At 31.8% G+C, this 14,641-nt stretch overlaps 2 protein-coding genes across 3 annotated transcripts; one reads left to right on the top strand and one right to left on the bottom strand.

Annotated features, from left to right (window-relative positions):
* Positions 1-3,974: 3,974 nt before the first annotated feature.
* LOC111808300 (uncharacterized) lies at positions 3,975-8,175 on the top strand. Of its 2 annotated transcripts, none has more exons than XM_023694199.2 (3): positions 3,975-4,132; positions 4,401-4,534; positions 7,502-8,175. In XM_023694199.2, exons 2-3 carry the CDS (start codon positions 4,421-4,423, stop codon positions 7,919-7,921), a joined length of 534 nt encoding a protein of 177 aa, XP_023549967.2. In that variant the 5' UTR covers positions 3,975-4,132; positions 4,401-4,420; the 3' UTR covers positions 7,922-8,175. The 2 variants fall into 2 exon arrangements, with proteins under 2 accessions (XP_023549967.2, XP_023549966.2); XM_023694198.2 differs by lacking the exon at positions 3,975-4,132 and adding an exon at positions 4,173-4,252.
* On the bottom strand, positions 6,486-14,629 carry LOC111808299 (uncharacterized). The gene is made up of 14 exons (XM_087116678.1): positions 14,277-14,629; positions 14,095-14,182; positions 13,620-13,719; positions 13,434-13,507; positions 13,255-13,326; positions 12,807-12,884; positions 11,980-12,104; positions 11,175-11,247; positions 10,717-10,778; positions 10,262-10,642; positions 10,000-10,096; positions 8,868-9,076; positions 8,514-8,602; positions 6,486-7,532 (listed from the first exon to the last, which is right to left on the bottom strand). The coding sequence occupies exons 1-12, from the start codon at positions 14,354-14,356 to the stop codon at positions 8,876-8,878; spliced, it is 1,431 nt and encodes a 476-aa protein (XP_086972804.1). The 5' UTR covers positions 14,357-14,629; the 3' UTR covers positions 6,486-7,532; positions 8,514-8,602; positions 8,868-8,875.
* Positions 14,630-14,641: the final 12 nt, after the last annotated feature.

Below are 14,641 nucleotides of genomic sequence, written 5' to 3'. Positions count from 1 at the left end.
AGCTTCTCGCACAAAATCCCCACAAAATCCCCAATCCCCCCCTAATACCCCAATTACTAAGATCTGGCTTCCAAAAGAGAAGGATAGTTTATTATATATGTGGGGAGGAATTAAGAAATATATTATATTAAAAACTAAAGTAAATTACACTTCGGCTGATTAAGCATAGCTTTAACTAAACATTAGTTCGTTCATTCAATTCACTCTGAGCTAAGGCCGCCATTGATGAGCAAGAGGAAGCTGTTAGGGCTTCCATTAACAATTAAAATTGAAGGTTCGAAAAGAGAATATGGGGATTGAATCCTTTCTCAACTGCTAACAATATTTTCTTGATTTTCATTCACTAGAAAAACGTCACGTCTCATCTGTTGCTTCATTGGGGCATTGTTATTCCACTTCGATGATGTAATATTCTTAAACGAATGAATAACATTAGATATTAACTTCAAAGAAAAAAATAAAAATGCCACCATGTTTGACTGTCAACTTCATCCCAAATCAATCCCTTCATCCCAAATCAATCCCATCAATGGATTCCATTTCTTTTTTGTTTTTCCATTTTAAACACCGTTTCTAAGAAAATGGGGATGCTCCAATTCTTTTGAAACTTGAAGAACAAATATTAATTATGACCGAATTAATGGACCAAACTTATTTTCTTTTCAGTTTTTTTTTTTTTTTTAATTATTATCAAGCTCGAATTCCTTTTAAATGAGATGCTAAAATTGTAAATAAATAAATAAATAAAAAGTTTATTTGTGCATTTATTGGATGAAAAAGCATTTTCCATCTATATTTGGACTGACTTGTCCACCATCCTATCTTTTTCTCTTCTTTTTTCCTCTTTTTTTCTTTTATGTCTTTGTTTCTTTTCAAGTGCAATTTTAATTCATAAATAATTATTAAAAAATGAAAAAATTTGAAAAGGAAAAGGAAAAAGAGATTTTTCCAAGGTAAATATGCATAACTTGTATATTAAAAGTGTGACAAAATTACGTATGTAAAAAGATTTATATGATAATTTATTTCATATTTTGGAAATTTTAGCGGCCTATATTTGTATATAGTCTGCCCGTAAATAGTAATAAGATGAAATTGATTTAATTCAAAAAAAAAATTAAATTATTTAAAATATCATACTTATTAAACAATAAATTATTATATAAAATTATTATTTATTGTTATTTCTATAAACAATAAATAATGCATTAAAAAATAAATATATATTCGAAACCGAGGTAATGATTGATTGTATAATTCATAAATTATTTTATAATTTCCTTAAGATTCATATATTTGAAAATTACATCATTAAAGCATGATTCAATTTTCTTATAATTTTTCCTAATATATTTAGCAGGGAATCTGTTTAGAAATTACAATTTAATAAGTTAAAATTATTTTAATAATTTGATTTAGTAAAAAAAAAAATTAGCAAAAATGGATTGGAGACAGGCGGAGGCAGAGATTACGTCAAAAATGAAAAAGAAAAAAAAAGGAAAATGAAAAGAAAAAATTGGAGAGACGTCAACTTTTTGGAGGAAAGGAAAAGGCAAGGCAGAGAAAAGCATGCTTCTTTTGCTTCGGATATTTGGTCGCATCAATTCATAATGCACACAAAACAATGTCCAACACACCTAAACACTTCACTTTTTATTCTAATTTAATTCCTCATTTTTTTAGTTTATCTCCAAAATCTTTTCAACTATTAATTTAATTCAAATTCATAAAATAGAAAAATTAAGATGAATAGTATATGTGACGGGTCAAAGCAAATAATATCTATCAACGACGTGTTTAGGTTGTAACAGTATGACCTTTTTAATATAAAATTGAGAACACAGGAATTCAAGCCTTCAACCTAAAGAGGTACTAGAGGTCAATTACCACTGAACTATGCTTGTTTTGACGACTCGTAAACTATGTATATTGATTTTTTTTTATTAAAGTTTATGAACTAAATTGTTATCTATCTTAGAGAGTAACATTTTATTTTAATGAAAATGTAAAGAAAAAGTAATGTTTTGTTGAATAGAAGGTGTGTTATAATACTTAAAAATAAACACTTGCATTATTAAACCAAGAAAACACTGGAGAATCTACGGGTCTCTCTCCTTAAATTTATAGAGAGAATCTTTTGATATCTTTCGTTTAATATAGAATATGGCAAAGGTGATAATGAATTTCACTTTGATCATCACTTTATACAATAATATTAGTAACAAGAAAATATATTATTGATTTTAGTTTTTTCTACATTTATTTAAAGCTATAATTTCAATTTTTTCATGAGAAATAAAGAAATCAATTAATAATTAAGTAATAAATTAATTTATTAAATTTAAACTACAATAGATAATTAATATTATTAATTCATGAACGACCACAACAGATAACGAATTCTATCAATTTGTACTTGAGTTTTGTTTTATTCTCTTTAATTTCTATTTAAAAAGAAGAAGAATTAATATGATAATCATAATATTAGTAAATGAGGTTAATTAATTAATTAATTAATTAATAGTTAAAGAGGTGTGAAAATGCAATGTATTCTTGGAATGTTGTATTTGGTGGTGCAAGAGAAGGAAACACTCTCAACCATTGGATTTGCTTTTTCTTTAAAAAATTCTTCCTATTTGTGTTGTCTCCATGTGGTCTCAATAAAGTTTTTTTTTATTTTTATTTTTAATATAAATAAAGAAAACCTATTTAGACTCTTAACTAAGGAAGAGAGCCAAATAATTGAGAGTTTTGTGTTTCATTTTTTAACAAATCCATTTTCATTTATGGGAGAATTTAGCAATCAATTTTACATCATTTAATATATTATCGATAGAAGAATATTAAAAAAAAAAAATGCCTTTATTTATATATAAAATAATAATAAAAATAATAATAAAAAAAAAGTTTAGATTGATTCTTACTTAAGGAAGAGCCAAATAATTGAGTAAGTTAGAGATAGGAAGAGAAGACACATAAGGTAAGGTAATGCATCCAAAGAAACAAAATAAAGCAAAAGAGAAAAAGGGAGGGAAAAAGGGAGCAAACCTTTTAATGTTAAAGTTAAGAGTGATGCATTTGCCACCCAAAACCCTAATTTATATATAAATCCATCCCTTTCAATTCCCCCACAAAATTATTGCCTTTTTATTTTATTTAAATCATCGTTTTCATAATTCAATTCTTAATTTTAAAAAATAGTTGAAATAGTTTAATGAACACAATAATATTATATATATATATATATATATTTTAAAATTATCCAAGCCCGTTAATAAGTTCACACATCTATGGGTATGCTCCATGACTTGGAAACGAAAAGATGGGCCATCTTCGGCCCAATAGTTAGGAATGGGCCGGGCCAGCTGGTAATGGGCTTGGGATTTAGTATAGAAATTTATGTAATAGAAACGTCCCCACACCTAACCACTTTTCTTTTTCTGTCCATATGCAGTTGACGCCGCAGCTTGAAATAGACGCTTTCTCAGAAATAAAAGTATAAGGAAACAACTTTTAGAAAATTACTATACTTTTTTTTTAATAAATAAAGAAGTTCAGGTGTGTTTAATATTTTTTAAAATCATTTTTAAATGGGGATAATTCTGAGGTGTGGTATAAAGGAGTAAGTAATAAGAAGGAGTAAGTAATAAGAAGGAGTAAGTAATAAGAAGGAGTAAGTAATAAGAAGGAGTAAGTAATAAGTGGGGAATTTGATTATTATGTATACATAAAAAGAGGAGATGTTTTAGGATATGAAAGAAAGGATAGGAAGAATATATTCTATATGAAAAATAAAGTCCTAACAATTTGATGCTCTTATTCTATTCCCACCATCACCTCCATCCATGCTCATAATCTCCTTAACCCTCATCTTCTCGCTCTCTCCAACGCGATCAAATCCGACGGCTGTAAATAAAACACGTCGCAAATTCAAAACTCACTCAACACTGTCACACTCTCTTCATTTTTCTTTTTCGATTCACAATACATTGATTCTCCGCTCTCCTTTTTTTTTTTTTTCCATTCTTCATTTTCTCTTTATTCCTTCTTTCCCGCTGTTTTCTCTCTCGTTTTCTTTCAGTTTTTTCCTGAAAACTTCTTGCCTCGCTCAGCTTTTCTTGCTGCACTTCAGGTACTTCTCGCCTACGTTCTTCTCTATTTTCTTCGTCTTCGTTTTCTTCTTCTTCTTCTTCTTCTTCCTTTTTCTATGTCTTACTAATTAGGTTTTCAGATCTGTAAGAAATGATTCTAGGTTTTTTATTCTGCCTGAATCTTCGTTTTCCTCTTGTTTCTTTGTTTTACGAGTTTGACTGTTTTCTTTTATGGTATCGCGGTTGCTTCGACTGGATTTCGAGTAGATCTAACTGTGTACGTTGTTTTTGTGTTCTCTTTGTTTGCAGGTTCTCTGGACCGTACAACAATGGAGACCGCAACTTCTTCTGTTCATCAGCGTTTGCTGCTAGCGTGCGCCGGAAGCACTTCGGCCACGCTGCTTGGCCTCGTCGCTATGGCCGAGTTACTTGCTTCGTCTCAGGTGAAGTTACTGCTCTTTGTTCTTTCAACTTCGTTAGTGATCGTGTTTGGCATATTGATTCTGTTTTCGAGTATTCTATTTTCTTCCATTTTTTATGAGCTTTTGAATTTTTTTTTTAGAAAAGGTTAGAAACCGAAAATGATTTGAAATCAGAATAATACGTTTTGAATTGTTTTTACGATACGAAAGTCGACATCTCGCGAGGACGATGTTAAGGTTTAAATTCTATGGTGCCTACTTTTCAACTTTATTCTTTTTTTTTTTTTTTTTTTTTTTTTAACTTTTAAAATTTTATTTTATTCTTAAAACTCAAACTTGTTTCACCTCAAAATTTGTTAAGTTTTTTAGTTTATATACTTAAAAAAGATTTTAGTCTTACTTTTATTTTAATTTATTAGGTTAATGATGTTCTTTAATTCAACCATTTAATGATATATTGACAGTAATAGAAACAACATTTCAACCTGAATAAGTTAAAAGACGTATATTATTAGAAAAAAAACAGATTTGAGACGGATAAATTGATATAAAAAATAAAATAGTTACTTTTTAGAAGTTTAAGAACTGGAGCAAATTAGAATAAACATTAGAAAAATTAAGTTCAAAATCAACTTTTTAAAAGTTGGAAGATAAAAGTATAACAAACTTAAAATTTAAAAGATTAAAATGGAAGTTGAACCATTCCTGAAGTGTAAATCATATTTTTGTCTTATTTATACTCTAGTTATTTCAAACCTATCATTTCACGAATGATGAGACTCCCAAAGTTGTTTTGTCCTTTGGTATTTAAATGTTTTTGCAAACGTTTTTTTTCCTTTTAAAAGTGAGAAATACTTTGTTTAAACCTTTGAATTTTTAAAATAATACACTTCCATTTTTAAAAAATTGAAAAAATACCTTACAATTAGTTGTAAATACTGTCTAAAAAATATTCTTAAAAATGTATGAGAACTGCCCTTAAATTTTTAGAAAAATGTTTTAAAAGATTTTATCGTAAGTATTCTTAAAATTGAAGAGAATAGTTGATCTATGAGTTTCACCTCTTTTAAAAAAAAAAAAAAAAAAAAAAAAATCTAAAATACAAACTTTTTAAAGAAATAAAAAATACTCTTCTAAAATACAAACTTTTTTAAGAAATAAAAAATACTCTTGAAAATGTATGTTAACTTTCAAATGTCCTTATATTTTTAGAAAATTGTTTTAAAAGATTTTATTGAAAGTATTTTTAAAATTGAAGAGATAGATGATCTATGAGATATAATGGTAACGAGATATAATGGTACGTTTTTTGTTCATATATTAACAATAATAACATTTATATTTTTCTATAAATCTTAAACGTGTTAATACTATACTTAAAAGTTCTTGGATAAAAGTCGTACTAACGATAATATTGAACTTTTTAAAAAAAATTTAAGAGCATTTATATAACTTTTTAAAGTCTATTGATAACTTTTTTTAATACTTTTGAAAGTTTGAAAGGCAATTTTTGTTTAAAATTAATCATAATGTTATTTCTTTTAATGTTATATCTTTTAACTTCATTAAAATTTAAAGTTATCATTCAAACTTTTGAAAGTTTTTTTTTTTAAGACAAAAGTATGAATAATTTATTTTTTTATGAATTTAGCTAGTATTTTGATTTTTTGCTTAAATATAAATTTTTATCTTAAATTTGTTACTGATTAAAATATTCTATAATATTTGTTGAAGTTGATTTATTTAAATGAAACTAACTTTAAAATGATTATTTTCGTGGTCAAAGATTTAGAATCCTCCTAAACTTCATATACTGTTAACTCAAAATAACAAAGTAATAATAATATTAATAATAACAATAACATGAGATGAGTAAATTATAAGTCAATAACGAACCGCTAAGTTCTTGTTTTCATGAAAATCTCTCCTTAGTCAGTAGTTTAATTTGATAAAAACATTTTTATACGTCGTCATATTTTCAATGAACTTTAATTTACAAAGCTAGCAAGAACTCGAATGGGAAAAAATCAATATTTAAAGGATGATAGTTAATAATAAAAAGAAATAGAATATAAATAAAATTGAAAATTTTCACACACATTACGAGTATAACAATTTATTTCGCCTTTTTCTTAAATCTTATATTTATAGATTAAGAATTGTACTACGTTTAATTACGTTAAACTTGATAATAAAATCATTATTTGAATTCACAAACAATGAATGTTAATAGATTAAGAATTGTACTACATTTAATTACGGTAAAAAAGTCTCAAATTCAAATTTTAATATAACAACTAACAATTAAAAAAAATATACAACCTAATTTCTAACTTGAATATTATTGTAATAGTATGAATTTTGTAAAGTAAAATGTTGCTATGAATTGGGATGAGGGAGATTGAAGGTTCCAAAAAGTAGAATGGAGATTACAATTGCTTTAGAAACTCTACCTATATGTATACAGGGAATCCCCACCTTGAACCCTGTATAAACCGGGAATTTCTGCATCGTTTGGGGTGGGATTCCATAGAGTCCAACCCTTCGAATAAAATGTACATTTCTAGAAATGTTGGGTATGCATGGTGCAATGCATCATAATATACATGTACTTCAAGACTGATGCGGAAGTCTTCTGCAGACGACCTAAACAATCAATCCTAGTGCGTTCATCCTAAATTTAAGAAAGTAATATGGTTATTATACCTTGATACCCTGCAATTTTGTTTTATATCTATATAATTTGTGGCTCAACAGTGCCTTTCCTCCCCCATCTGGCTTTATTGAGGCCACTAAGGAAGGAATCACATGCAGGGGCAATGCACCGGTTTCCGGAGTTACTGTTTAATATTTCTTTTTTATTCATTCTTGTCATCCTTGTTCCTATTTTTTGGTGACCCACAGTAGTTGCTCTTTCTTGTATTTGGTTTAACTCGCTGATGGAGCATATCTTTCTGGCGTGATTCAAATTCATTTTTCATCATCTAGTTCCTGGTTCCGAATGAGATGGATGCCATTGCTGTATTCAACAAGAAAAGGAAATTCACTTCCGGGAAACGTCAGACTGGAGGAGACAATGAAAATCAGAATAACGACAGTGATAACGAACACGGAGATGAACAAGATGCACTTGAAAATGGAGAAGATGGTAAAAATGCTCCCACTAAAGATGGTGCTAATGGAGGGGAAGAAGCTAGCAACGATAACGGGGATGGTGGAAGTGAGAACAGTGGTGATGGTGGTGGGGATGAAGATGACGACGACCACGACGACGGTGGAAGCGAAGAGAATGATGAAGACAATAAAGAAGACGAAGAGGATTTCGATGAAGAAGACGTAGAGGAAGACACCTTTGAAGGAGAAGACGATGAAGAAACCCTCCCACCACCAAAGAAGAGAAAGAAGTAAAAAGGGGAAATCCAATCAAGAAATATGCGAACTACGCAAGCAAGTTTCTAATTATCTTTCCAAACCAATGACACTGATTCCATTTTGTTGTACCTTTCGGAGACTAAAAGCTCTCAAGACACATTGCTGAGCCAATTTAACTTAAACAAAGCAACCGCTATCCTAGTAGTATCGTAGCGTTTGTAAGCTGATAGTTTATGTTAAAGTTCCTTTGTTCAATTCAACATTGTCTAGAAAGGCAGAGGTTTCTATGATATCAAGTGCGTGCTAATTCCAGTTGCAACATTTTATGAACCGCGAAATTTTCTTATATTAGAATTTGTGTTCGGTGAAATCAATTTTGTGGAGTGGATGGGTGGGTGTTTCAACCTCCTAATAAAGTCATCACCATCAATGGGAATGAGCTAACTTAACTTAGAAGGCCAATTTCTATATACATTTGAAGAACATCCCCACAAGCCAACTCCTTGTCTTTCCAATATCTAAGAAGATGGTGATGGAATAGCGATGGGTTATCCTAAGTGTAAATAAATCCAGATAAGATGATGAAATAATAGAAGTTCTAAACATAAATATGTTCAGGGATGTACACCTTTTGAAGTCTCCGTAATTACAGGTTGAAAGAAGATCACACATCGGGTAGTTCCAAGTGCTTCTCTTTCTCGCGTTATCTCCATATGCCTGTTGTGATACCAAATCTTATTATAATCGTAGAAGAACAAGGGAATGTGTATTGAGTTTCTGAAAATGATAATATTACATGGACTACAAAAGGTTAAAAGATTTAATAAAAGAATGGGGTTAATGCTGGAGAGGTTGGAGGTAATGCAATGCAAAACTACTCTATTTTGCATCACTTGGTGTTTGTTTATATTTAAATGAGCTGAAATAGCATCACTTGGTGGCAACTTAAAGAAACTAAAAGGGGCAGTGTTAGTTTAGTTACCCATTAAATTACAGTTTGGTGGCATCGATGAACATTGCACGAGTCCAATGCTCAATGTCTTCAGCTTGGGAAGGCGGAGGAGGAAAAGTTGGATGTTCTATGAGGTCCCACCCTTCAATGGTGGAATCATTCTTTCTGGCATCAGAAAATTCAGTGGCATAAAGATAACTCGAAGCAGAACTTGGATGGTTACTCTCATAATTGGTTTTCTGCATTAAGACACAAAAGGAAATAACAAAACCAAGACCTTAATGCAGATACGCAGACAGAGTATAATCATTTGCTAAGATAAGAGGTTGAATAATGAAAATAGTGCATCCGTAAAATGAAACTGAACATAACATAGGTTTGAGTCCCCTAGGGACAACAGAGGAGATCTACAGTCCTATTTTATGTTCTCCTTTAGACCCTCTTTTTTAGCTTATCCAGGTTATCAACTCGCTTCCCGCTTCGTGGTATGAACCTTTTTTTTTTATATTTTTATTTTAGAGAAAGTAAAACCATTACCTTAAACAAATGGAATGACAAAAGAAATCTTAGCAACCAATAACAAAAACACACTTAGTTGGAAGTCAAATAATAAATAGAGAGCTAACACAAGCATCTGAAAGGGAACTCCAAGATAAAGCCACTTAAAACTTTACAGTCACAAAGCTCTAACCTTACCACCATCTGTTAGCAAGTAAAACTTTTCTGTTTCCCTCCAGATCATCTAAATAAGGCCCCTATCCTCTAAAGAACATTAACCTGCCAGTTTCTATCATCAAGCCAACCCATCACCATTCTTTCCTAATGTTCTCCTCTGTCTATTACTCTTCTACCGAACACCTCCCCTACCCCGCTATCGGACTTTCTCTTCTCCTAAACTAGTGTAAGGGTGTACAATTTTCTACGATTTTTTAACCTTGTGCACATGTGAAGGTGTAAAAATTTTCCACCAAACTTGAAATAACCAAGGTATACAATCCAAATGAGAGTCATCTTTAAAGGTAGGGAAACAGTAATGACAGTTTCCATTGATTTAAAACGGTCAGATTCTTTAATAACAGATGATGGGGGAAAGAGTAAATAATGAAACCAATAACTTATTGATGCAAGAAACATAAATCGACATCAAGTTGCAAATTCATACCATTATTTGTGAATGTGCACTCTCTAGCAGCATGCTGGATGAAATGGAATTCACGTTCCATGCAGATTTGTTCAGCTTCTGAACGTGCTTAGGTGACCTTGAATGCAGAAGATATAACCATGTCTATCAGGGTAAGCCGTATGACAAAAAAAAAATTATCTATATAAAAACATTTTTTCATTTCTCATACACCAAACAAAACATAGTGATGAAATTTCAAATGTCAGGGAGAGGCTTAAAAGTGAAAAATGGATGGAAATACCTGGACGAAGCCATTTTGAGGGAAAAAACAGAACGCACTTCCTTGGATGAAGAAAGAGTAGCCAATAATTTAGCAAATGCTTCAAAAGTAGAAGCTTCAGAAGGAACGTCTAAATAAAGAGAGTTATAGCAGTATGCGGTGATACATGCTACACTTTTCTTGAGGAGGGCAATCCCTGTCTGCAAATCCTTGTGTGTTTCAATTGAATGTGCAGAAGCGGAGGAATAATTGAAGCTCTTATTTTCTAGTGAACTTAAATGTGGTTTCCTCTCTGATTCCAATGAAGCAACACCAAAGTTACTAGAGCTTTTATCAGACCATGAATTTTCCCCACTTGTTGAACAATAGTTTTGACGTGGTATAAAAAGTGGATACTCATTGCTGCAAAATTCATCACTTTCAGTCAAAAAGTTACCAAGACTTGGCAATGCAGATCGCAAATTCAACCAACTTACCTTTGCGAAGATGGACAAGCGTCCCAATATGAATTCCTTTGCCATATGCGTGAACAAGAACCCTACAATATTGTGCAGGGAAAATAAGTAAAAGGAGATGTGTCTCAAATAACAACTTAGAATGAAAAACAAAAAATGATTAATTTAAATTTGAGTGATATGTCAATGAAATCATTTCATCTCATAACTGTAAACTTACTAAACCCCTTACACCTAGAACATAAAGAAGAATTTTGTAGCCATTATTATCAGTTATCCTTATCCACAATTCCCTATGTTCAATTAAACCATCATCAAGATTATCAATAAAAATTCACAACTTTAACCATCCCACAATTAAAAGACAAAGAAGTTATACAATACTTTTCCAGTGACTTTGATAAGAAACAACTTTTTCTTTTTTGCCAAATATTTGATTAAGCAATCATAGAGATAGAAATTCAGCGAAGTGCACATACTGCAAAACCCGAGTTGTGAAGTGCAGGTGCAGCCAAGTTTGGAACAATAAGATTTAAAAGCTGCACCATGTATCTGCCAGTAAAACCAAGGAGACTTCAATTAGATGAAAAAACATGCAATTATAGTTGAATGCAGAAAGAAGCCCTTAACAATTGAGAGTAACTTTAATAATTTATAGGTATGAACCAAGTGAAGAATGTCAAATTATTATTTATATTTTATTTAATAATTTTAACGTAATTTTATTGTTTTCCAATTTTATCCTATAATGATATATTAAGTAGGGATAATTTGTAATTTTGATATGATAGATGAGTGGCATCAGGGTTTCATTGGGAGGCTATCCAAACCTTTGCCATTAGGTTGTTTTACAAGTTATGATGAATGAATTTTAGTCTTGGTGCTTCTTTCAAGTTTAGCCTAGAAAACTTGAATTTTGCAATTCATGTATTGAGTTGCATGTCAAGAACCTTCAAGTAGGATTGATCATTCAATCTTGTGGAGTGCTCAAATCTTGGGCAAAGGAACTTGTTCTTTGTCTCAAGAGCTTGATCCTAAGGAAATCCATGTCTAACCTAATTCTTAGTGTTAAAATCGAATCGATTTGGAATTTTAGTGTGAATTAGGTGTTCACATACCCAAAGGGTTTATGATTCCAATTCACTAGGATTTCCATACGAATATTTTCCCCCTGGGAAGAACATAAAGGAATCTAAGGCAGCGTACTTATACAAAAACTGTGTTGTATCGTACGATAAAACAATAAATATGCAAAAGTCAACCATCATACAGAGAAGAAGTTACCCCAAAGAAGCTGAAAGCTCATGTGGCTGAACAGAGTGGGGATCCAGTCTTCTTGGTAAGCTCACATTACAGATTTGATCAAATTGCTCACCGGGACCCTCTTTATTTTCTCCATGAACTAAAACCTAAGATCATAGATATAATGTAGACAAATTTGGGAAAACACCAAAGCATTCATCAGCAAACAAAAAACTATTCTTGTCCAAATGAATTCTTTCCCTTAAATTAATGGACTGAGAAACTTAAGAAAAAAAGAAAAGTACAATTGCAAAGTCATTAGTTTGATCGTTCATACTACTGTCTAAAATTTGTATCCCATTATCTATTTTGCAACTTTTCTTAATAAGAAGATGTGGCCGAAGATTTTTAAAAGGTCTGAGGCATTGGCTTAAACTGATTACACTTTTAGCTTTGAGTATGATCAGACGAGAGCATTATTTCATACGCAAGCAGCAAAATTTAATTCATGGCTATGCAGAGCTTAAGAATTGTAGTTTTCTAAAAAATTCTCAGATTCATATGAAATGAAGCACCGCATTAACGCAGGGAAATGTGTATTAGCATTTTTAACTCTTTATGACTCACAATAGACCAGAGACTAAAGTTCCGAGATGAAAAGAAAAGAAGAGAAAAACAGAAAGATTTGAGTAAGCAGAAATGACAATCCAAATCCATTTTGCAGCACCTACCAGAAAATTAAGTTTCTTTCGTGCAACAAATGATCGAGTTGTTGACGGAAAAAAGGTGGTTCATTAGAAAACCAACAGCCATCAGTAGCATGAATTAAGCATCCAGAAAGTGAAATGTACTTACTGATAAGAGCTTACCCGACGTTGTGGAAACAATTTGCATATTTGTTTTACAACCACAGATTGTTTGTGAAGGCGTTCAGAGGTGATTGCCATCTGTCACCATAGAACAATTTTGCATGAAGCATATAAAGAATCATAGACTCATATATGAAAGAGGTCCAGCTAAAGAATTTAAAATACTTGAACAACATTGACCTTCAGTACAAAAGCATAGTTTGATATGGGAAAAGAAAAAAACACTACCAACCATGTTATGTATAAAGAATAGTTTAATGAGGTAATTTGACATGTAGGTCTACATTTATATATGTTCAAACACGCAGGGTTTTTTAGCCTAAACAGTTCGTGCAGACAAAATGGTACATGTACAACAGAACATTTATGCAAAAATATATAGAAAGAAATGACCATTAAAAGACAGCAGAAAAATAATGTCCATGTTAAAAAGGAACATAGGTTATACATGTCCCAGAATCTTGGTGCTGATAAGGTCTGGATAGGCCTTCTCCAGTTGTTCAACTCGTTGTTTTTCCAGCTGCAACAAAAAATCAAGAAAGAACAATGCTAATGGGATGTTTAGATAAGAGGGGAGGAAAGGAAGTACAGCTAGTATAAACTGAAAATAAATAAATGACGGAGTACCACTGAACGGGCCGATTCAAGCATTGCATGTTTCAATTTGAGATCATAGGATGTCATTTCAATCTCTGCCTTTCCTGAGTGCATAAAATAATTTATTAGATTTGATAAGCACTTGCACGTAACATAATTTGGCAAACATCCAAGGGAACAGATTGCTTTCAAAAGTTCTTTTGGAGGTTGGGAAACCTTGCTCGAGTTGCTCTCTACGGCGTCGGAGTTTCTCCCTTAACCTCGAAAGTTTCTCATTCCTAGTCACTCTCCAGTTTAATTGATCGTCTGCCTTCCCCTAAGAAGCACCAGTCAAACGAATTAATTTTTTTTTTTTTTTTTTTTTTTTTTTTACCAAGGCACTTTGCTCAACACGTACATTGCATAGATAAGTAATAACACAGGACCAGCAGTAAAGGAATGGAACAACACGAAGCCGAAAAAAATATTTATGAGATCGAAACGCTTTGTAAAAATAGGTGAAATAACAAAAGAATTATTGAAAAACAGCAGCATCGGCCATGTCGTCAGCAGTTTCTAGCAACGCAACTCCACCAAAGTTCTTTCGCCGGGAAGATGGAATAAGAGTTTCAGAAAAATTATTCACGACAGCTAAACCTCAAACGAGAAGAAAATTAGAGAGAGCGACAATCAAGCATGAGAACCACCAAACCTTTGCCACAAGCACGTCACTCAACCTCGAATATAACAAATCCCGTCGAGCTCTCAATGATTTTAAAGTAGAGTTGTAGTCATTCAATCTGCCGGGAAATTGAAACCAAAAGGATGAGTACAACAAACGTCACCTCGAGTCAAGCAGGGAACTCAATTAGAGTCTTAAAAGAACCTCCATACCTGTGATTCACGCAACCGATGCAAATGGAAGCCTGATTTGAATTCTCACAGATAGCGCAGTTGCAAAATTTCCGATTCATCGTCGATCAATTTGTAATCATGCTACTCGGAGGAAATAGATCAGATGATTATGCTCTAATTTTCAGATCAATGATCTTAAGTTCGCATTTCGCGGTCGAGCCAGGAGGGGAAAAGCTTGAACCGCGGGAACAGATCGTCTGGAAACTGGAATGTAGCCCGGACAAGGGAACTCTTGAACGCTTTATAGTTACTTTTTTTTTTTTTTTTTTTTTTTCCTTCTTTCTTCTCCGAATAAACAAATAATCGGTTAAATTAGAGGGTCTCCTCTCTTCAACTTTCAGCGT

Source organism: Cucurbita pepo, chromosome 13 (assembly GCF_057944985.1).
Source record: "Cucurbita pepo subsp. pepo isolate OVF chromosome 13, ASM5794498v1, whole genome shotgun sequence".
NCBI classification, from domain to species: Eukaryota; Viridiplantae; Streptophyta; class Magnoliopsida; order Cucurbitales; family Cucurbitaceae; genus Cucurbita; species Cucurbita pepo.
This window is presented reverse-complemented; position numbering and strand designations above follow the sequence as displayed.